The sequence below is a fragment of the Melanostigma gelatinosum genome (genome assembly GCF_949748355.1).
Source record: "Melanostigma gelatinosum genome assembly, chromosome: 20".
NCBI lineage: Eukaryota > Metazoa > Chordata > Actinopteri > Perciformes > Zoarcidae > Melanostigma > Melanostigma gelatinosum.
The window spans coordinates 9,169,960-9,192,943 of record NC_136653.1 but is presented as its reverse complement, the minus strand read 5'-3'; the positions used below and the strand labels follow the sequence as shown (position 1 = coordinate 9,192,943).

The window sequence follows — 22,984 nt, the reverse complement described above, 5'->3', positions numbered from 1 at the left end:
AGACGTTCAGAGAAATTAGCAAACCAAAAGAGCACATGGCGCCACCGAGACGACACACACGCGCGCACACCCAGACACAATTGCCCTTTAACAATCGGCACACACATGCACGCGCGCGACTTGTATCAGCAACCCCCCGGGGGAAAAAAAACGGACTTAAAAAAAACAACTTAGTCACTTAAAATAAACTATATTTTTGCACGCTTTTATGAGCCTTTTTTATTTGATATTTTCCAGACCGAGGTGTGTCTGTCAGAGCTCCATGCTCGTACAAGTAAAGCATCTACAGGCCGTAATTGGGTCGGACAGACAACAGGATGCGGATACCGCTTCAGGGAGCACCGAAAACTACTCACTGCAATGACCGTAATTATCTGCAATTCCAAGGAGGCGCCAGCGTGTATCTGCACTGAGGGCTACGTGGAAAGGGTCGAGGTCAGCAGAAACACTAGTTCCATGCCGGACGTCCTCCTGCGTGTCGTCAATCGGTTTCTGTAATACTGGGTATGATTGTCTGTGACATAAAGCTGGTCTTCGACTGTGGCGCCTAATATATGTTAAGATATAAAATACTTTTCAGTACATAAGATGTTCCACTTAAAGTGATCAGAAAGGCCCCCTCCACTAGACTGCCAGCAGCAGCTCCATCTCCTTCAGCCTGCCTGTACCTGGTGGTGGATGGTCAAACATCACCACCTGGTGGTCAAAACCCGGAATGAGCTTTTTTTAAATTTGACAAAATACACATGCCCTCCATTAAGTATTGCCCTTATAAATGAAAGGTTGAGGGACTTGCGAGAGGCATATCAAATAAAAAAAATAATGACCAAGACAACCTGACTTTTAGTCCCATACTGGATCCTCCGTTACCCATAATGCATTCTTCTTTTGTCAGACCTTCCCGGTGAATGCCCACACCTACACTTTTGTAATGCAGGCCTTTCATGAAAAAAACAACAACAACGTGCATGACATCACTATGGCTATTTTTTTTAGACTTGAGAGCGCTCCCTCCAGAGACACAGAAGACTTTACCAAACGGGTTTCACGCTGAGTGGAGCTCTTTGTGACGACTAAACCGAACTCGATGGATAAAATCAGCAGAGTGCCCCTTTAAACCACTTTCATTTCTGACTGTAGATAATAAAGAAAGACGACGATCTCCATCAAAATCCTCGACACAAGGTGGGGTACATGTTTTCTATCTACAAAACTGTGTGTCTTGTCATGCTGAGAGGATGAGCGTCAACAAGCCATCAGCACATGGGGGGGGGGGGGGGGGGGTCATGTAAGTGGCCTTTTAGGGAGCGTTACACCCCACAGGTTGTGTCGGCTTTCACACATTAGGAGACACTTATAGGTGTGACCCGGGCACAGACTGTAGGGGCTTTGCTTCACAAAAGCGTCCCCACCCCCCTCCTGCCGGTGGCAAAGACGCTTAGTTTTGCATGATGAGATAAAATAAGATAATCCTTTATTAGTCCCTCAGTGGGGAAATTACAGGAGATGGTGGGAGGGGGAGGGGGGAGGGGGGGGGGGCAGAGGTCAAGTCTACCTGAGAGAGGGATCAAACCATGTGTGGATTTTTTTTAATTCAGCCCTTTAACACCAGCTCCAACTGACCCCTCTTAAAGGAGTCCTAGGTGACCAAAATGACCTTATTTGGCCCACTTTGAAGATCTAAACCTGAAACTGTCTGTCTCTCTCTCTCCATGGTACACCAGGGCAGGCAGACAGACAGACAGACAGACTTCCTCCGACACCTCCCGGCTTCCTCCCCTCTCTTTGATGTGAGCCATATCAAGGTCTCCGTAGAGCCAGAGACAGGCAGACCGTCTCCTTCCTGACGCCATCTATTTTATTCTCCCTGAAGATAATGGAGCGAAGCATCAGAGCCAGAGAGGGTCCAGCGGTTACGTGGATCCGTACACTGTAGACGTGTCTGATGTCACAGATTTGGGTTTGGGGCTCAGACTTTATCTCGAGGGCCTTTGAGGCAGAGAAACCGACGACGTCCAATTTTGTTTTTCTCCAAGAGTGAATTCAGCAGCACTATGGTCCTCTTATCGGGGGGGGGGGGGGGGGGGGGGGGGGGGGGGGGGGGGGGGGGGACTTTGTGGGCAGTCTGCATTTGATCCTACTTTGTATCACAAGTGACCTGACAGTGGTACAGTTCTGCAGAAAGGAAGGGTTTGGTTTTTGAGTCGGACAGTTCATTCTGACACGATAATCTGTCTTTTAAAACATTTTGTCTTTGAAGTATTTAAAAAATGTGTTGTGAAGTGCAAAATACAAAGCAAAAACAAATGATACATCGCTGAATAAGGTGAGATGGTACGTACTTGTACTGATGAATGACTGTATAACAAAGATTGTTCAGCGGCCTTTTCAAACCGTCTTTGCCCCACATGCATGGTAACTAGTTTGCAGTGGTGAATAGTAACGAAGTAGAAATACTTCGTTACTGTACTTAAGTCGTTTTTTTGGACATCTACTTTACTATTTATATTTCTGTTGACTTTTACTTTTACTTCACTACATTTTCCAAATAAAACTGATACTTTTACTCCGATACATTTCCCCTGAAACCTTCGTTACTCGCTACAAAATTAAATCTAAAATGAGGAGTAACGTTTCGTAAGATATCAATAAAACGGGGATGAATTTATATCATTGTATAAAGAGTGACATGAGAAGATCAATCTCATGTCTAAGTTAAATCAGCTACAATCACTCTTTTAAAGTGATTAGTGACTCGTCTAAAACATTTAAAAAAAGGAATAACTTCAATAGAATCATTCTATACACTGTATCTTCTTGACATTATAATTGAATGTCAAGAAGTTACATTCTAATAGAATGTAACTTCTTTACATTCTAATAGAATTGTCTTTTGAAGATGAACAGGACATTTTTCAGTTTCAAGTCATGACTGGGTTGTTACTTTCGGTGCTGCTTTAGTATTGATCATGTTTTGATATTTGAGTCATGTTGTGGATGATCAGATGGAGTTATGATGGTAGCAGTCGCCCAATTGCAGATTCAGCTTCAGCAAAACCTTTGCCTATTGTGTTCAAATCAGGTCCATAGGAGTTTACAAGGCAGGTGTCCTTTCTCTAAACACTGACCTGATGCATCAAGTGGATATTTTTTGCTGAACATAATATTATGCATTTTCCCTCTACATCCTCTAGTCTAATGAGCAGACTTATAAACGCACTGTTACAACTCCTTCATAGTGTCATATTGCTTTTTGGAGAATTATGATAAGTTCATAGTAGATGCAAAAGTATACGTATGTACAATATATTTGTGCCAACCCAATTATTGTCAACACAGCTCATGTCCTTGGTCATGGTGCCTCAGCACTTAAAAGAATAAACTTCATAATTCTCAAAATTCTGACCCTTTGCTTTTTTATTAACAGCATTTACTTGTACTTTTACTTTCAATACTTAAGTACAATAAATATCAGATACTTTAAGACTTTTACTCAAGTAGTATTCTAATAGGTGACTTTTACTGGAGTCATTTTCCAGTAAGGTATCTTTACTTTTACTCAAGCATGGCTTTTGGCTACTTTATACACCACTGCTAGTTTGTTTCCCAGCACTAACTCAGCTGTACGTTTTGGCTCATCGTTCTGTCAATGCAACAAAGTATGACGCTCTTGGAAACCCAAAATGTAAAGAAAAATGACACAGGCGCCTATACAAATGTATAAATCGTTAGAGATGATCACTCAAAATGTTGCAATAAGAAAAAAAGTTTCCATTTTTATAGCTGCGAATACAGATGTGATAAATAACACTATACTCGTCTAGTCACATGCAAAGTCATCCTATCCTGTTTGTTGTGCCTCGTTCATTTAAAGTCTATGTGATTCACAAAAAAAACATAGAAATGGAAGTTTTACGGTCTACAGACAAGTTAATTTGCTCACATGACTTTCAACTGTTTGAAAGCTCTGTGTGAACGTTATTCTGTCTCATTGTCAGGGACAAGCGCATGAAGCAGCTGCCGCCCCCTGCTGGTAGAAAATGGTACGACACGTGACCTGGAGCCTGAGAGGGGAAATGCAAGTATAAAGTATAAAGCACATTAACCGCTTTGGCTCAGTGTGTAGAAATGAAATAAAATATCGTATACACACATGAAAACAGCCGCATCCGATTAGATCATACATCACAGCGTATGATCGAATATCACAACATTCTATATATGACAGAAGTTTAAGGTTCTCTATATATGGTGATCAGAGCATTAATACAGCAGCAAACAACTATGTATCTAAGTAAAGATGTAGTGGCGCTGCGTGCATGCTTTTATTGCATGTTGGTGCACGCTCACTACTGGTTAACTCATGCTGCGTCATCACATGAGCGTAGCATCCATCCTCTGGTTTGTTAATGTCACAGTCCACCTTCAGATACTCATAACCATCAGATCTCTTAACAACCATCAAAAACCCAAGAACAACATGGCCCTGGAGAGGCATATTTTATTTTCATTTGTCAATATACTTCAGGAAACAATATACAAAGCAATGATGTGGTCACCTTTACTGAATGTGTGGGGCGGTTCAGTTATAGACTCGATAGTACGGTGGAGAAGAAACAAAACAATATAAACAGGCCCTTGCAGCTTAGGACCCTGCTCTTCAACAGTGGGGAACAAAAGTGTGTCCCCCCCCCCCCCCCCCGTGCACGACATGCTCATCCTCACCGGTCCAACGGGATGAAATGTGGAAGTGTGGAGTGAGGCTGTGAGACTTAAGACTTGCAACAAGGCACTAGCGTATCAACCAAACTTCAACACACCCAAGAAAAATAACCAGCGCTTGCTTTAGTTCAACATCTTTATTACAATACATACATTTCACATTTCACCTTGTGACCTCTTGTGACCCCCCCTAAACCCGGAGCTCCACTCCTAAACTGCAAATGATGGGGATTTCACCGCTCGCCACTACGACTCTTTATAAATAAAACCTTTATATTCTGCGTCCTCTTCTAAAGAACAAAAACAAACTCCACTGTAAGTTAGCGACTGTACAAAAGGAATGAACCAGTGGTGTGGGGGGGGAGGGGGGGGGGGAGAGACACAAACTGTTGGAACACAAAGAAAACACTACAAAGGAGGGTGTGAAGTGTTGATGCCTCGGTGTGCGCGTGCGTGTGTGTGTGTGTGTGTGTGGTGGGGTCCAATGCAGCACGCAATCACATCTCACGTTTTTAAATAGTTTTTTTAAATCACTCACTCCACCACACCACCAGGCACTGCTTTTTTTTTTTTTTTTTTTTCCTAGACTGGGACATGCAGGGCTACCAGAAGCTGCAAGTAGATCACTGAACCGTTGCGAGCAGTCATGATAGACCTGGGGGGGGGGGTTACTGAGCCCGAGTACAGGTTACAGTTCACCCAGAGAGTCTAGACAAAGAGTAGATCAGAGAAGTTCACCGATATTTCAGGAGGACAGAAACTACATCGTGAGCCGGCGCGTTCTGCTTTTTAATGCTCGGCGCTTGTGTGTGTGCGCGCGTGTGTGTGTGTGTATTATTCACTGATTTGGAAAATCCTCCTCCGCTGACGTGCAGGTCGCGCATGCTCAATGGTTCAATGATCCATGAATTGACAAAAATGAAAGAAGCTTTTAAATCGCAGATGAGTTAACGTGAAGGAGAGGCTCGCTAATGAATGTAGCCGCCTAGGCGTCGATTAGTTTGGATGTCAAAAGCTTTGATAGGCATGGCTTTCCATGGCTTCAATCTACAAAACGTATGTACAACATAGATAATAACATCTACAAGGAATCTACATTTTTTGAATCCACCGCCGTGGGGATGTTTACAAAACCAGAGTCTTGTAAAGCCCCCCCCCCCCCCCTCCCCCATCTTCGGGTCTCCCTCTTGGTTCTCCCAGCCCAGCGCTCCGAAGCGGACCCGAGTGCAGCAGCTCTTGCGCCTGTTAAGACTCCAGAGGGAACCGAACAACCGCTCTCCCTCCAGCTTCCACCTATGTGCAATGGGTATTATCCGCCCCTCCCCCTTTTTAAACTCCCTCACCCTCCCTCCAAACTCTCGCTTCAACTCGCAACCACAAGTTCTCAGACCATGAAGGAATTCTGATTCTTCAACTTTTCAAGTTCTTTGATTTGCTGTCTCAGAAACAATATCCTGCGGGAGAGACAAAGAAAACAATTGTTATTGTAGATTTTTTTTTTTTTTACTTAAGTCAACAGATGCGCCCCCCTCCCCCCGGGGACTAAAAACAGATTCTCACCTCTGCTCACGCAATGTCGCTTGTATTTCACAGACTCGGACCAAGGAGCGCAGGTTTTTGAGCTCAGTGCAGTTCTCAGACATACAGATGCTCCCCATGGTGTAAGCCTCTTCACGTAGTCTCGATGCCTTGATGAAGCGCAAACACACACCATTTGTGTTAAGGGTGTTGCTGTGAATAACTTAAATCGCCCCCCCCCCCCAAAAAAGAAATAAATAAATAAGGGGAACGCATCGGTGGTACAAACCTGCTTCTCGGCGTGTTCGGCGGGCCAGCCCTGCACGTGTTTGATGAGATTCTCATCGAAGTGGGTGGCGAGGGTGGGGGTGAAGGAGCAGGAGGGCCGTGCTGCTGAGGCGGAGGGGGGAGCGGAGGCAGAGTGGGGGGCATTGCTGCTGGAGGAGGAGATGTGGTTGGGACCTGGGGAGGGACTCCTGTGACTGCTGAAATCGACACAGGTGGAGGAAGCGTGAGACGTTATGTTGAGGAAGAAACGGAGCAGAAATATGAAAAACCAAACATCCCTTCTTCCAATGCTGTGATCACCTAACACAGGTCTCTTAATGTCTCTATTTGATCAAGGCTCTCAGTACAGCTGCTCAGTGTTAGTAAGGAAAGAGGAAACTTGTACAACAGTCTTATCCAAATGTGGCAGAGAGAAACTAAGTCAGAAGAACAAATATTCTTCTCATTGAATATTTGTGTCAACAGCTCTGTACGTGTGTCTGCCTCTACCAAAGCTAAGCAGAGAAACTCTTTTTTTCATTGTTCCTTCGATGGACAGCAGGTGGTGCCACAGCACCACACATTGAGGACAATCTACAGCCAGGAGCTCCCTTCTCGTGCGTCGGTACCTACCCGTGGCGCTGGACGGTGCGCGGGGAGGCCGTGGTGGCGTCCTGACTGTGCTGCTTGTCGCTGGAGAGGGACTGTTGGGACGTGGGTGGGGGATGAGGATGGGGATGAGGATGGGGATGAGGATGGGGATGAGGATGGGGATGAGGATGGGGATGGGAGGCCTGCTTCCCTGCTTGCGTGCTCACCTAGACAGTAAGACACACACCACACATCAAGACGGGACCTTCTCCACAGGAATCAAGATACAAGCTTGTGGATAGTAAGGATAGAAATATTCTGTCTGGATATTCATCAGAGCCTCTTTCGTTCACTCGGCCGGTCTTACTTTCGCCTGTGAGATGACGGGCTGCGTGCTGAGGAGGGGTTTGTGGGGACCAGCGTTGGTCTGTGGTGTGCTGATCCTCGGGGACACGTAAGACCTGGGCGACGAGGCGTCCGATGTTAACGACATGGGCGAATGGTTCGACTGCTGAGCTGCTGGACGGACACACAAACAAAGAGATGAGACAATCTGAAGGATCGCCCTCATCGTAAAGCATCTAACTCACAGGAAACAGAAGGTTCCCGAAGCAGACAACGCACGCACTCACAGACTATCTCACACAGCGGTGGTACGGACCTTTACCTTGGTTGGACAGCTGAGCGGCTTGAGAGAGGATAGTAGTGATGTTGAAAGCCGACGGTCCAGCGGTGAGGATCTTGTGGAGCATCGACTGTAATGACGCTTGTGTGACAGCAGCGGTGAGAACTAGGAGACAGACACACGCACAGTTAGCACACCTGCACGGACGGTATAGAGTCCTGCTGCTTGAACGGTTACTCCGCTGCAGGGCGGTGAGTTTGACAGAAATGTCTCCTGTGTACACATGTTCAGTAGCGATGCCATTTAGCTTGAACAGGCTGGGGTGAAACAAGTTGAACCCGGTAGCTAACATGAATTTCGCTACATTTTTTTTGGTTCAATTTGTTGTTGTTTTTGTCTTTGTTTTCTGTCATGTGCCATTAATACTTCATCAACATCGACGATCGTTTTGTTGGTCATGTGTTCTTCCCGTGTTGCATTTCGTTGTGCATCGCTGAGTTACGTAATGACAATAAATGATCCTTGAATCCATTTGAACATCTTCATGTTTATGACAATTATGCAACATTCATTGTGCACAACATGGGTTGGAAGTGAGCATGTTATCATTTTTAGGTTTTGTTCACACTTCACCTCAGAGCCAATATGTCGTCTTTGCTGATGTGCGAACAAATACCGGCAACCAGCACTGACCAAATCAACACAAATCATCTAGCCACACAGCGTTTTCATAGTGGAGTCAGAACTTCAGCTGCAGAGGTGAACTGATGCCCCCCCCCCCCCCCCCCCCCCCCCCCCCCCACAATGTCAGCCAAGTTTTCCACTCAGTGCTGGCACCACACCGACTGTTGGGCCAGCCATTCATCGTGTACTCCAACAGAAGTGCTTGTCGGACGGTAAAACGGCATCTGAAACCTCACGTCACCCCGACACTGGGATTATTGGAAGTAGTAGTGAATCCCACTAGTAGTACTAGTGGGATTCATTTGTAGCCCCTCCCTCAGTAGCTGCCTTCTAGGACAGACCATCTGAAAGTGTCCGTTTTTATCTCCATATTTACAACCGTTGTGTGTCGCCGCTCGCTGACTGGAACAAATCTGCACACTTTAGCCCTGCGACATGGTTGTACAAATAAGTCAAATGTCAGGAGTACACCGACCATGAGACATTCTCTGTTCAAGTCCTAGTGCAATGGGGAAGTCAAGTTAGATAGGACCCAATAATACTGGGCTCAAAACCCACAGGAAAGGGTATTGACCACCGCAACTCCCATCGTCCTCACAGTGGTGTTGACACGTTAGTCTGTTTGCACAATTGAAGGCTGAAAATCAATGCGTGCATCCCCGTCGACTCCCTTGGAGGAAAGTTTATCATTTCACGTCAAAGCCTACTGAGACACAGTGAAGTCAGACCAGCAGCTGAGGCCAGTGCAGCATATAGTTACAGAAGCTCCTTGACACACAGCCACTGCAGCTAGCGCTACGCAGACACGCAGTGGACCGTGTGCGCGTCTCCCCACGGTTCCTCTTACCTTCGTTAATTTTCGCCATGTCCACGCTGGCGTTGTTGAGCTGCAGGGCGGTCTGAAGTGCTGGGAGAAGCTGGCGAAGCAGGGTGGGGTCCTGGAGGAACGTGGGGGTGGGGGACTGCAGCACCGGGGACACGGGCACCGTGGAGGCCGACGAGCCGGGCGGCCCCGATGACTGGTTCAAGCTCCCCGAGCCGGAGCACGATGACTGGGAGGCGAGGGACGCTGCAGGCTTCTCCGCCTGGGCCGACTCTGCAGAGAGGAGTCACTCCGTCAACAGAGAGTCTCACAAAGCAACTCCACCAACAGGCTCTAACAGACATCTGGCTCACCAACAAGCATTCTCAAAGGTTTATGGTCAGCACACATGTGAATAGCACATTAATTGCATTTCCTTTTTTTTTTACAGTTTTATCATCATATTGTGAAGTAAAGTTTTACTGCCGCTCATACGTTTTCAGGTAATACGTCTCTAAATATCGACGCAGAGTTGCAGTGAACAGACATAAAGCAGTAGTGTGTTCACGTGAACGGCGCCGGTTAAAAGCATTTAACGGTGGAAGTCACGGCGAGCGGAGGAACTTCAGAAGCCCCCGGCGTCTTTTAAGTCACATGTTTGGTTTCCCCGTAACTTATAATGATGGGATGAGGGTGGTGGACAAAACGATATGTACGTGTTGTTCAACGAGAAAGACATACAACGGCAATACATCGGGCATGTCCACACATCTGAAGCGCCACCATCCTGGTCTGTGAGCGGCGGGGCCCAAGGCACAACAACAACAACAACGTATCATCGTGGCATTTAAGAAACCGTTTGTGGTAGAATCAGACCGGGCTAAAGCTATTACCACATCTATTGAAAAGGAAAAGACTGACTCACTTATCACGGAGGAGTGGAGATTTAAAGTCCGGTGCGGCAGACACGCCCCCTCTGTGAGAGTCAGACACAAACCTGGCGCTACCCTTTCCCCAGATAATGTAGATATTCTCATCTTTTTGAAAAAAAAAAAACATCTTAAATATTGTGGTTTTCGTGCAAGACTATAGCCCAAAGTTCTTTGCTTTAAGTGTTCTTGTAATTCTTTAATGAATAAATGGAAAGCAGATCCGAAAAATGATCCGATCCGTGACTCAAAACCCGCGGTACGTTCCGAACAATGCGGTTCGTGATCCGTTGCAGCCCTAACTTCTTTACATCCTGCAATTAGGAGTCTACGAGTCACGCAAAATAGAGAACATGGTGGCAGCCTGCTGACAGCGAGAAGCACACCGTTGCTTGTTGGGTGAACAATATGAAAGTCATTAAAAAAGATAAAACTGTGTGCAACCACTGAACAAGAAGAGGACAATGGATCAGGAATCCAGTACACCAAACGAGAGTCCAGTTTACTTTTCCAGCTTCATATGTGGTCAAACGTTGGCGCGCATTGGTTCTGACTTCACAGCAGCCATGACCGAGGCCTTGAGGCTGCATTCAGACAGACTAGGACCTGCGTGAAATAACACACCCTTCTCTTTATTAGAATTGGGTCAGCTCAGCGCCAACGCAGGGTCAAGAACCCTGTGATGTTTTTTTTTGCAATGCAACCTCATTTGGCCGAACGCTGCGTCATGAAAGCGCACATTCCTGGTAACTTTTAACAGAGTACCAACAGGCGATCACAAGGTCCATGGAGAGATAAAAAGAGTTTGCACTGCGACAGCTCTCCACAGCTGTAATCCTGTCTGAATTACAAACAGTTATGATGGGTTCCGGTGTCAGATTAAACACAATCATTCACCCCAACTGGACTTCCTCGACCGGATTTCATCGTCTCACCTGGACCTTAAAACAACATGCGCCCACCAGCGCTGATGTAGCACACTCCTCTCTGGGTTAGGGGCGCACAAAACATCACAGGAACGGAACGCTGTTCACCAGTAAATATGAAACTTTTTGCTGTGTTGACAAAGCACATACCGAGGTCTGGACCACGTGCAGACTACGATTAGAATGGCGTGAGTAGACGTCCCATGCAATCCTGCGTAAAAACTGAACTGTACCGAAACAGAAACTGTTGTCGTGCTAATTGGTGATGCAGTTTGCATGAGAAAAGGCAAAGACACTTCGCCTGGGAACCAGACGGCCCTGGGAGCTCATGTTTTATTTGCTCTGGCAGATGAATTCAATCCGCCTCCGCTTTGGACAGACTTCCAGCAACGAGAGACCCGACGAGCCGATGAAACCGCTAACAGACGCACAGATACGCTGTACCATCTCAGCTCATCTCTGCACGCTGTACACCGCTGAGATCTTTACATCACTTGTTTTGTTGCTCTCATTGGTTGTATGTCAAACTACGGTAATTGTGTTCAGAGGCATTTTGGTCGAGACTCTAGCCACAAAAAGACGATGCTAATAGTTATCTTAACGAGAACAACTAGATATTTTACCGGCAGAAGATCCATTCGAATCTTTCTACATTTTACACTAAATTATTTTTTAGTCAACCAACACCAACTAGAAGGAAATGGTTTTCGGTGCACCCTGGTTCAATCAAAGGTTATCAACAGATTAGTTTGAGGGCACAGCAGCACGTTGCCTCAAAGCCACAGCAGCACGTTGCCTCAAAGCCACATCAGCGTGCGTCCTTCAGCCATTTGTAGTCTCAGTCTTTTGGTAAGCAGTTCGTTAGCGTTCATCAGCCGTAGATCAGCCCAACAACGGTCATCATCGACCAACCAGCAACGGCAATGTGAGGCATTGCTCGGCTTTCAGGCACGATGATGGAGACCAAGATGGAAACACTAAATATAAAGACACACCATTCACTAAAACCAGTCGTAGCAGACTGCGTGTGTAAATAAAAATATACATTCATTCAATGTTAAACACAGCTTATACGCGGATATGTGAGTTCTAGTACACGAAGGTCAAAAACGCCAGGTGGGGCACTCTCGCACTCGCCTGAACAAAGTGGAAATTACTAGAACTCTGAAGGATAGCTTTTGCCCCAGTTAAATGTCACATAGTCTTACAGAGAACCAGTCTCAACTGCCTGCTCCATCTTAGAGATAGAAAGAGGCGCCCTTGCATATCTAGCGCCTAGCTTATCTAGTTGGCCGAACATAACAATATGCTGCTGAATCAACATCTCACACTGACGTTCCAGAGAAGGCGGATCCCGGACGTGAGCCAGTGTGGGCGGAGATGCTCAGTGCTCCATCAGGCCATTTGAATGCTAGAAACAAATCCGCCTCCTACTATTGCTTTGACCAATAGGCTCCAAAAGGAGGACCTAATATATGAACGCATGCGCACTCTGTCTAAGCGCCTTTTAGCTTTTCATTCACTCCTACAGAGTGAACTTTTTAGGTCCGTGCACGTTTAACTGCTGGACATAATACTTCTGTCACAAATAAACCTTATTGCTTGAATTGAGCTAAACGCCTCGACCTAAGTCTGTTCACCTGAGTTTTCTCCTCAACATGAGATTTATTCTCAACACGTGCTGTTGAACACTTACTTGCTCCGGTGAAGCCGGGGGCTGCCGATGCGTGCATGGCCTCCCTTCTGTAGTCTCTGTCTTTGGGGAAACTGTTGACAACCGCATTCTTTGTTGCCTCTTTTTGCCTCTGCTCTCTGAGACACAAGATACGAGCGTGCATGCAAACGGGTATCAGCCGTGTATCCAACCTTTATGTGACACTCATTCACAATAAAAGAATAATAAAATGCATGTCCAATCGAGAGGTTTGAGCATACCTCTCCAACCACTCTTTGGGCTTCTCCCACTGGGACACCTCCGTCCTGCAGTTGTAGTAGTATTTCTTTCCAGACGAGCTGATGTGCTCTGACCAGTCGTCACCGGGTTCGTAAGGCTGAGAAGAGGAGCAGATCTTTAGGAACATGAGGCCAGACGGACAACAACAACAACAATTGTGTGCGAGTGTGCAGAGGGGAGGTGATGCAAGAGCTTGTAATGAAATGTACAAGAGCGATCCACAGACGCGTCGTCAGCGCCGGGGCTGATCTCAGAGATGCACCGTGAAACAGTTAAATACATTCATTATATTTGGGCATTTTGTGCTCATTTCCTTGCATTCGGTTTCCATTTTAAACTGTAATGCAGTCCTTCATTGTGTTGTTGAATATTGTAATGCACAACAAAGTAACATTGCTTTATTTATCATTGTTTAAACATCGATATAGCTTACTATCGCGATCATTTTTTAAACGATAATACACATCCTGTTTCAAACGGATTTAAAATGTCCTTTAAACTGCCTTGAATCCCTGTAATGTGTGTCACACTACCTCCTCCTCCGCTTGTGTAACGCTAGATGTCGCTGCCTATTTCCTGTCACATGACCCAGCCAAAATCACAACATGGCGTCTCACAAGAAAGCGGCGGTATACTGCAGAGCTATGTGATCCCGACTCGCCACATGATGGATTGTGTAAATCCCTGGATTTACGGAGAGCTCTACAGGTTTTCAACTCTATTTATAAATTTTCATAAAAAAGTATTATGTATCGTATCGCAATATATCGTATCGTGACCTGTGTTTCGCGGTACGTATTGCATCGCGAGGTGCTTGCTAATACACGGCCCTATCAAATGGGATTACTGTCTCTTCCAGATATAATTGAGCAAGTGAGGGTGAGAGGAAAACAAAAATGATTTGATTGTGACTTTTGGCACAAGCATGTAAAGAACGAACATTAAAAGGACGGGAAACTAAATCAGCAAAAATCTTCCAAACATTTTGGTTATTAGAGGAAATGAAAAGCTTATCGTTTTTCTGCCATTAAATGTTTGAATTCATCCCTGAGCCCAGTTTTCATTTGACAATATAAAATATTATACATTTCCAAGATCTCATCATTGTTATCGTAGTAGTGCTTTAATATTTCCACCCTTTACAGCAAGAGTACACAACAAAATTATCAAAGCTGTGAAACTACAGGACAGCAGTCACTAGAATTCTCTTTAGTCCATCATCATCATCATCATCATCATCATCATACAGCCCCGTGCTGAGGTAGAGGCACTTACTGTGTCTGAGGTCTTGCTGGGGTTAGAATGTGAGTTGGAGCTATGAAGGGAACTGTGGTTGTGAGAGTTTTCTTGTGGAGAATAACTGGTCCCTGCAACAAAAACACAAGAGGGAAAGTCCCCGTCAGTAACAGACCAAAACAACAATAGCCTGGCTGAGGACAACAACACCAACAACATGCACACACCAGCCGAGGTCGACACAGAGGTCGACTGTGCCCAGAAACACAGGTGTCAAACATCCAATGCCCAATAACTTTTAGTCATATGCTCAGTAACAACGATTAACAAAACAATTTCACAGAAACGTTTAACTTTAAAACAGTCACAGTTCAGGGGTCACAATCGAGTGCACGCAGAATACAGCGTTTGTAAATTGATGCAAATAATAAGGAGCTAAAGTTCACAAGCGCGAGAACCGCCTGAGCGATTTTTAGCTGTAACCCGTTAGCAACACCACACTATGACGAGCGCTAACGACACACAGAAGCAGGTTCCCGGTCAGCGACAACAGACAAGATGGTGCAGTGAACGCCTGATGAGTAGTTGAGCTACAACCTCATCCGTCTGCACCGCTCTCATACAAATGTTGCACAACAATAAACAAGCGTCGGTCACAGTACTGGCACTTTTATGGATGGAAACCTCGACAGAGGAGGATCGTAAAGTCGGAGCATTACGTAGCCTGGCTGAGTACTCTGGTTAATTTGATGTGGTGTTGGGATTTGGTGGTTTGTAAATGTGGGTAGTAGCAGCAGTCACATTGTGGGAGTCATATATTTCTGGCACCGTGACCAAAGCTCTAAATCTGTTATCTGCAGAGTCTCACAATGACACGGCCACCATTTTGGACTGAAAACAAAACATTTTTTATATAAATCTGGCAGCCTATTTGGAAAGGCAACAAAAGAGCATAGTGCTGCAGCATTTCTTTCTTATGGAAAACTCTGCAGTGTAGATGAACCAAGATCTATTTTCACAAGTCCATAAGTGCTACTGCATTACTTTAAATGATTTAAAGATCTGCGCCTGTACTACGCTGCCTTCCTGGCGTTTCCGATCTGAAAACACCGCCAATGACGAGGTTTCTTTACATGCAGCAGAAGGTTATGGAGGATGCAAGAACAGGACCGGCATCAACCTGTGGCGTAAACCAAAAGAGCAAAATCTACACATTTTACCTGCAGCTGGGCAACGAAAAACATACAGCTCACTGGTTATTATGGAAACACAAAAAGGAACATTTCTGTGTCAATATGAAAAACTGAAGTGGCTGAAAAAGACATATTTTTCTCATTTTGAAGCTAGACAGGCCTGACCCAAAGTCAGTGCTTAGACAGTGCTGCGCTCTGTTTCAGACTGACCTTTGATCTCGTCGTCTGCTGGTTCAACAGGTGCCGCCGTTATATCTTGTTCCTCTTTACTAACCCTAACCCCCAGGGTCAGACATTAATGGGTGTTGTGTATTTGAACTTCAGAAATGCGTTCAAAGAGAGGCTGTTCAAGTCACGCCCAATCCACAATCCACAATGATCCACAATGACGTTCCTCTTTCCGTCGACTCCGTTGCATCAACACAGGGTTCGTCCCAGTAAATTGGTTTAGGGAGGTGGTAAGCACTGCTTAAAATACTGGAGATCCTTATTCAGGTTCTACCTCGAACTAGAACCCTTCTAAGTGTGTGCCGGTTTGTTGTTGTTATTTGTTAAGCTTCTCACATGTGCCGCTTCGGCTCAAATTCCTGTGAGATGGAATGAGGTAGAAACACAACACTTGGACTAATAACTGGAAATGATGCTTCTGAAGAGGTATTACCTCATGGTGGCGCCGTTAATAACCAACAAAAATGTGATTTTTCAAAAGGCAACGCCCCAAGCTTTAACAAAAGCTTAAGATCTTATGTCTGGTTTTTTGGATATTGACAAATGAATTAAAAAAATGGCATCAAAAGGACGAAGCTCAGCACAAAACTTGACAAAAGTGAACAAGCGTTGGGCCAACCGTCACAAAACGTGCAACACATGTCTACTACTACTGAAGACAGAATTAAAACCCACACAGCTGATTTTGGTCATCTTTGTAAAGCCCACAACTCGCTTGCTGCCGCCTCATTTTGGCAGTTGAGTCGCTTCCTTCTCTCGGGCTGTAGAGAAATGGCTGTGATGTGATGAACTAAGTAATTCCTCGAGTGGAGAGTCGCCACTCTATTGCGCCTGTTGAGCTACAAACACACTCGCTATCGCACAGTGGTGCTAAACAGCGATGCGTCTCATCGCTCAGAACCGATCTTTCGCAGAGTACACACACCAACAGAGATCAATCAACACAACAGCCAAAAGTCTCAATTTAGCCGAAACAGAACTGGAACCAGCAACAGCGGATATTAATCTGCTGCCGGTGCGGTTCGTCATTTTGACCGGCGAAAATAAGAAGCCTGCTACCTGAATGTTTACGACATTTCTCTCGGATCACATGAAAAAAGCGAGAAGAATCAGTAAGAGACTCAACAGGTTCATGGACTCAAAGTGAAAAAGGCTTTTCACATCCATTTAAATTACACTTTAATCAAATTATTGGGATCCAGTAACACTGGAGACCACATGGATGACAGGGACATCTTTAGTTACTCAGATATTCTGGCTTGAGGAACATAAGTAATTCATGTATTAGGCAGACATGTATGAACTCTACCACTGCTCTCACTCTGTCATCCAGACAGGACTGGTTGTTAAAATTCCCAATCATTTCACAGGAGCTGCACTGATCTCCCTTTTCCTTATTTAATGTTGCTCATTCAAACAACTGGATTTCTCACCAAAACCTACACGTTACAAGATTATATATGAACAAATCATGATGGCTGTAGAATTTGCCTTTGTCCAAAACTCATTTTTAACTGAGTAAACCTTGAACGCACCATAGTGAAAGTCATTGCAACCGCTGATAGCGTTAGCTCCGTTACAAGCAGGACTGTCGGTAGACGAGCTGGTTAGAGTAAAAGTGACTGGCAAAACAAAAAATTGCATTCGGGCCGGTTTCCATCGACAGTAGTGGTGTAACAGACCACCGTTGATCCGCGATCAGTACAGATCCTCCTTCACGGTTCGGCACACGCAAGAACCGCAGATTACTAACAGTTTAACGTTAACCATTACAGTGGGACGTTAAGACGATTGTTATCCGCCAATATTCAGAAAAGTATGTGATCAGGACATCATTTATGCTTTTCTACACGCCGATCTGATAATGTTACATTGTAAACAACCAATCCGTGTTTAGATTTGACACGAGGACAAAGGTTCCGTTTGTTTACATTATGATGCGTTCAGGCTCTGTTCAGTGAAAATGAGTATTGGGTGAAGGTAAAATATAACGTTATGAGTCCACATGTTATCTCGTAAAATGTAGTGTTGGTGAGAAACTGGTGAATAAATAGATGTTTGAAGATGTTTTCACGACAACATAACTCGATATTAGAGATGAAGCAGCATATAATAAGTCATTAAAACTACCAACACATGATTTGTTTTAATCAATGAAAATACAATCTTTTATTTCCTAATCATTTGAATTGTGTGTTTTAATGAATAAAAAAAAAAAAAAACTATAACTGACTAGGGATGCCCCCCCCCCCCCCCCCGATACCCGATAAGACAGTAAATACCTGGAGTATCGATAAAGTCCGGAGTTAGCGGTTCTGCTATCGGTACTTTAGAAGTTACTGAGTGAGATCTCAGTGGAACAAAACTCCTCTCCGTCTCCGGATGAGTACAGCGTGAGACACACATCATGGCAGAGAGAACAAAACGATGGAATGTTCGGCTACAGTTTACGCCACTAAATGCCAATAACTGTTGCAATAAAACCCTCACAAGTAAGGGAGGAAACACCAGCAGTTTATCACAACATCTGGCCAACAAGCAGAACATCAATCTGTAGAAATGATCAGTGTTCTTCTGTTTGTGGAGCAGCCGTCCATCCTCGCCCACTGCAGCTAACGTGAGTGATGCGGAGTTTGATCATAACAACAGGATAATAAATGAAAGCTATTCGCTCAGCTAATTGTTTAGCTGTATTGTAAAGATTTGGGAACTTTTTGTAGATCGTCGGGCTGAGGCTGCAGTAAAACATTTAGATTTTTTTATGGTTTACACAGACTTCAGAGCGGTTGAAATTATTTTTGAGACGGTGAAAAAAATAATTAAAACAAACGACATTCATCAAATCATCAGCAATTAGTATCAGCGGCAAAAAAGATATGATCACAGATCTCTAAAGGTTACATTTGCTCCCTTTTTTCCTTTTGTGCTGATCCGATCTGAACCGGGAGCTTTACGATCCGTTGCACCTCTAAATCGACAGCCGATCGATCGGCGCACCTCTACGGCCCTCTCTGGCACCATGCCACCATTTCAACGTCACCATGGCTGCAGCAGAATCATGAAGAAAACATGATCCACCCCCATCAGTAGAAAACACAGACGGTATTTTCCTTTAAGCAAACAACCTATCGATAACTCACCTGTAGCTGATATTACAGCACCACCTAATGAGCTTCCATGGTTTGGCTTTCCTAACGGCTTCTGACTCATCCCTTATACACCCCCCACACACACACGACTCAGTATGCACAGAGACAACAGGAAACGGAGCTCTAAAGGGCAGCGCACGTTGGCAACGCATGACGTGCGTCAAAAGGATCCACATCCATTGTTTCCCATGTAAGCCCCCCCCCCCCCCCCACACACACACACACACACACAGGCAGCATCTTGACGCACCTCAACGCATCAGAAGACACCACCGTCCCATTTGCCTCAGTCAATACATGTCCATCCTCGAGAGAAGCAGCTATGTCTTTCTCATTTGCTCTGATCAGCACACGACAGCTAGCTTACTGCTACCGTCTGTATGGCAGTGCTGGCGTGTGCCTGATGCGGTTGTCGAGAGAGGGATTTCCCTCTCACTGCCCAGCGTAGTAGTTTCCCCTGCTGCCCATCGTACAGACTGCACAAAAGGCGTTTATGCTCAACGAGCTGTTTGTCGTGTTATTCTCCGAAACAAACAAAATGTGCTGCGGAGAAACCGGTAGAAAACGAGTGGAACCAGCAAAAGACGGAATAAACCGACATCCACTATGACGAGGAGAGATTGTCACTAACTGTAAACTCATTAATCATATTCATGGCCTACTTTGTCACTTTTATACAAGCCCTGGAGAGAAAGAAGTTAAGTATTAAATTAATTACAACGAAACTATTTTGATCATCATGTAAACAATTCGATTTGCTGCAAAAAATATACACTCAAATGTAGATTTTCTGAAGATCAGTTTCCAATGCAATAAAAAACAAATTGGCCTTCTTTGAGAAATCCTCAGGCATATTAATGGTGCTTTTATCGGTGTGTATTTGTGACAGTCACATCTGAAACGCTCCGGGCCGATGACAGCGGTGAGACTCGACCGTAACAGTTCAGTTGTGGGCCGGAAACCCGAAAACAACAAACTAGAAGATGCTAAAATGCTCCGCCGTGCTTGATAATTGTTTGTTCTCCACTACAAGCAACATAACAGACGGCCATTTGACCTGTTGTGCGTATAAAGGTACTGATCTAATACCCAGGTCCTTTCAAAAGCTTTGAAAACTACCAGTTTAAATAATATGCGGATGCTGGTCTGGATCAGGGACTCATCTGTACACATCTGTGACTAAACTCAACTTTGAAATCAGACGTTAAATCTTGGTAGAGGACACATTTTTTCTTTCATGTAATATAGCTGAAAAGCTGAAAAGGGCAGTCGTCCAATGTAGTCCGTGTGCGTTTTGCCAATTTGCTAGTTTGATCACGATACATTAAAACCCAAATTTAATTTGATTAATAATACTCCGACCTGACCTGCAGTGGGATGACATGTCAGGCAGGTATTAGAAACCTAGTTTGATGCTGTCTAAGCACCCAAAAAACTGTTTGATATAATAATAAAAGAAGACTGAAATAACGAAAGCTCTTTCTTTGCTAGTTTTTTAACAGCCTATAATATAGTATAGTAGACAGTAATCTCAAACTAAAATGCAACATTGTGTCACGTAAAATCTGTACAAACATCCCTGAATGTTTGTCTGTGTTCCTCAGGCTCATATTTTCAACTCTTGATCTACAGTTCAACATTAGCCCGACGCTTGTTTCACCAATATCTCACAGCTGCACACAACGTTGTGTGTAAACTCAACTGTAGCAGCTCAACCCAATGCTCTCATGTTAAACCAAGATTGAGCCCCGCACCACAACAATGCTTCGCTTCAGACACACTAAAATTACACCGCACGCATGGCTCACACAGTTTGTCCGCCATTTAATCAAATAGTGAGAAACGTTGGAAGGTTCTGTATCCTTGTGTTGATGTCATCTTGGAAATTAAAAAAAATAAAAACCACAACAAACCAACGATGCAATAAGATTTGAAACTGTCCCCCTTATAGAAGTCTCCACTTTGCATCACTCAAACCTTAAAATAAGTACCGTACTTCCGACACAGTCAGTGAAACCGTATATGAACCCTAAACAAGACGAAAAGACACCCATTACAGGATGTTTCCTTCAAAAGGCTGGATGTTTGCCCAGTGTGTGGTGTTAATATTCACCTCGATGCAGTAGATTCAAACGCATGAACAAAACATCTAGTTTTGCGGTGGTTTCGGTTACAGAAATCACAAATCAACAGCAGATCGGTCGACTGTTTAAGATAAAGTGCTTCCTGATCAAAATTGAAATTCATTCCGTTGCTCCAGAAGTTCATCTACGTTACGCTCGATCGATCCCAAACTACAACAGCTGGAATACAGACTACTTCAAAACATAAATAAGCACCAAGCAGGCTGTGCCGATGTCTGAAGTTAAACACAATAAATAAATCTCACAGCTGCAGAATTTCAGTGTTGCGCGACATTTAAATATAGCCGTTATAAAGTGAGCTATTCGTTTGCCATCTGAACCCAGTTTGGGTCCCAACGAGCACCGTGTCTCACCTCCGTCCCGGTCTCTGGCCCGGTGTGTGTGGACAGCCTTTGCTCTGCTGTGCCCTGTGCTGTCAATGTGCTTGTTTTCAGGGCTGTCAGACCTCCTGAGCATCTTGCAGGGAGGAGTGACATCGGACGAGTCTCGCATCTTCTCATGCCGGTGGTCCCCTCCTGGATGGCTCTTGGACGAGTATTTGAGCGCCTGTAGACACAAATCAAACACCTCACTGCAATCTAGCGTTTTGTGGCGTACAACCAATTTCGTCGCCATCACGAGGTCTCTCAAGCCGGTGTCACATTCTCGTTTAATGCTATGTTTGGCTGTTCAGAGTAATACTAACTCAGATTACTTATGCATCAACGTTTTAATGTGTATGTTATTAATTTGAACAGTTTATTTATGATTAGAAAGCAGCAGATTCATCTCTGTCAATCTTTTCTCGTGCTACATCAATAAATAGTGATTCTATTGTGACTGTAGTCGTTTCTCACTTGGTAGAAACGTACTTATGTATACAGACACATTATTAATTACTGATAATTAAGCAAACAGAGCATTTTGTCAGACATCCAAGTGTTCGCCTTTTGTCACTGCGTACCACCCATATTTTGAGTTTAATCGTGTGTACGTGGTTTTGTGGGATACATTTAGAGCACTTTGATATTTGCAGAGCTTAGCTAGCTGTATCCTTAAAATGACAGATTGCGGTCAGGCCCTAATCGGACTGGCTAGCGAGCGAGCTAATCGTAACAAGCTATCATTAGCTTGAGCTGCAACAAAACTCGCTCGTACCTTTTCTAAAAACAGCCGAATTCGACGAATACATTGAGGCAGTGTTGTCTTTACCCGGCAATGTCCACGTTAGGGAGTCTTTGCAGCGTTCAAACGGCAATTTCTAACAAAACCATTTACTTTTCACGCTATTTTCCGCACTGACGTGGGGCCTGTTGTGCTCTCCAGAAGCCTGAGCTAGAGTGCCCATCTTAATCTTATTTGCTGCTAGCAGGCTAGCTGGGCTACAGTTGGGTAACAAGTACCTGATAGGGCTGAGAATCTCTTCGGTCGCACCTGCAAATGTGAAGAAAAACAGTCGTGAACGTGAAGCTTCAAATGTCAACGTGTTGAGAAATTGTTGAAAGCGCTGCAACAGATTCAAGCCCACTTATTTTGGTTTCAGTAAAAAAATGGCGGATTGTCAAAGCGTAGGAAAATCTGAATAAGTAACGTCAAAAAAGATGTTTACCCATCGCCGAGTCTCGGTTGTTTCCTTGCATACATTACCATCAATGCCGTGTTGGTGTGTTTGGAGTGGGATGTGAAAGATTGATGACGGTACTATGTTTTTCTGGTTGATTCAGCGACCTAAAATCGTCAATTATTTCAACTTAGCTTGTGGGTATTTTTCACTGCTATCGGCAGCACTGGACGAAAGAGCGCCCTCACTCAGTCCATCTCCCACTCAGACACACAGCCTCTATCGGCTCACAAAACGTAGCAGTGGAGCTGCGCGTTGGGTTGCCAGATATTAGACACTCACCGGTATGGGAAAGCCTTTATAAGTCTATTGTACCGATGAAAAGTGTCACGTAATCTTATTATCATGTCACCAACATGAAGTGTGGTTGCATGTTGGTTTAGATATGGGTCCGTATTTTGATTTCCAGTCAGCTA

The 22,984-nt window shown here is 44.6% G+C and overlaps 1 protein-coding gene across 5 annotated transcripts; it reads right to left on the bottom strand.

Moving 5' to 3' along the window:
- Positions 1-4,501: 4,501 nt before the first annotated feature.
- waca (WW domain containing adaptor with coiled-coil a) lies at positions 4,502-22,785 on the bottom strand. Of its 5 annotated transcripts, none has more exons than XM_079292581.1 (13): positions 22,557-22,785; positions 22,351-22,381; positions 21,322-21,514; positions 14,294-14,385; positions 13,000-13,115; positions 12,761-12,876; positions 9,255-9,503; positions 7,760-7,888; positions 7,466-7,617; positions 7,141-7,325; positions 6,530-6,725; positions 6,283-6,410; positions 4,502-6,176 (listed from the first exon to the last, which is right to left on the bottom strand). In XM_079292581.1, the coding sequence occupies exons 1-13, from the start codon at positions 22,595-22,597 to the stop codon at positions 6,107-6,109; spliced, it is 1,698 nt and encodes a 565-aa protein (XP_079148707.1). In that variant the 5' UTR covers positions 22,598-22,785; the 3' UTR covers positions 4,502-6,106. The 5 variants fall into 5 exon arrangements, with proteins under 5 accessions (XP_079148707.1, XP_079148708.1, XP_079148709.1 ...); XM_079292582.1 differs by having other exon boundaries at positions 7,466-7,614; XM_079292583.1 differs by having other exon boundaries at positions 7,766-7,888.
- Between the last annotated feature and the right edge of the window lie 199 nt (positions 22,786-22,984).

Bases quoted from the DNA above. Each gene is read 5' to 3' on its own strand.
- waca (XM_079292581.1), bottom strand. From the start codon at position 22,597: ATGGTAATGTATGCAAGGAAACAACCGAGACTCGGCGATGG. The intron at 21,515-22,350 runs GTACTTGTTACC...TTGTGTCTACAG, and splicing joins GAGATTCTCAGCCCTATCAG to GCGCTCAAATACTCGTCCAA. The intron at 7,618-7,759 runs GTCCGTACCACC...GTGTCCGTCCAG, and splicing joins GCTGTCCAACCAAGGTAAAG to CAGCTCAGCAGTCGAACCAT.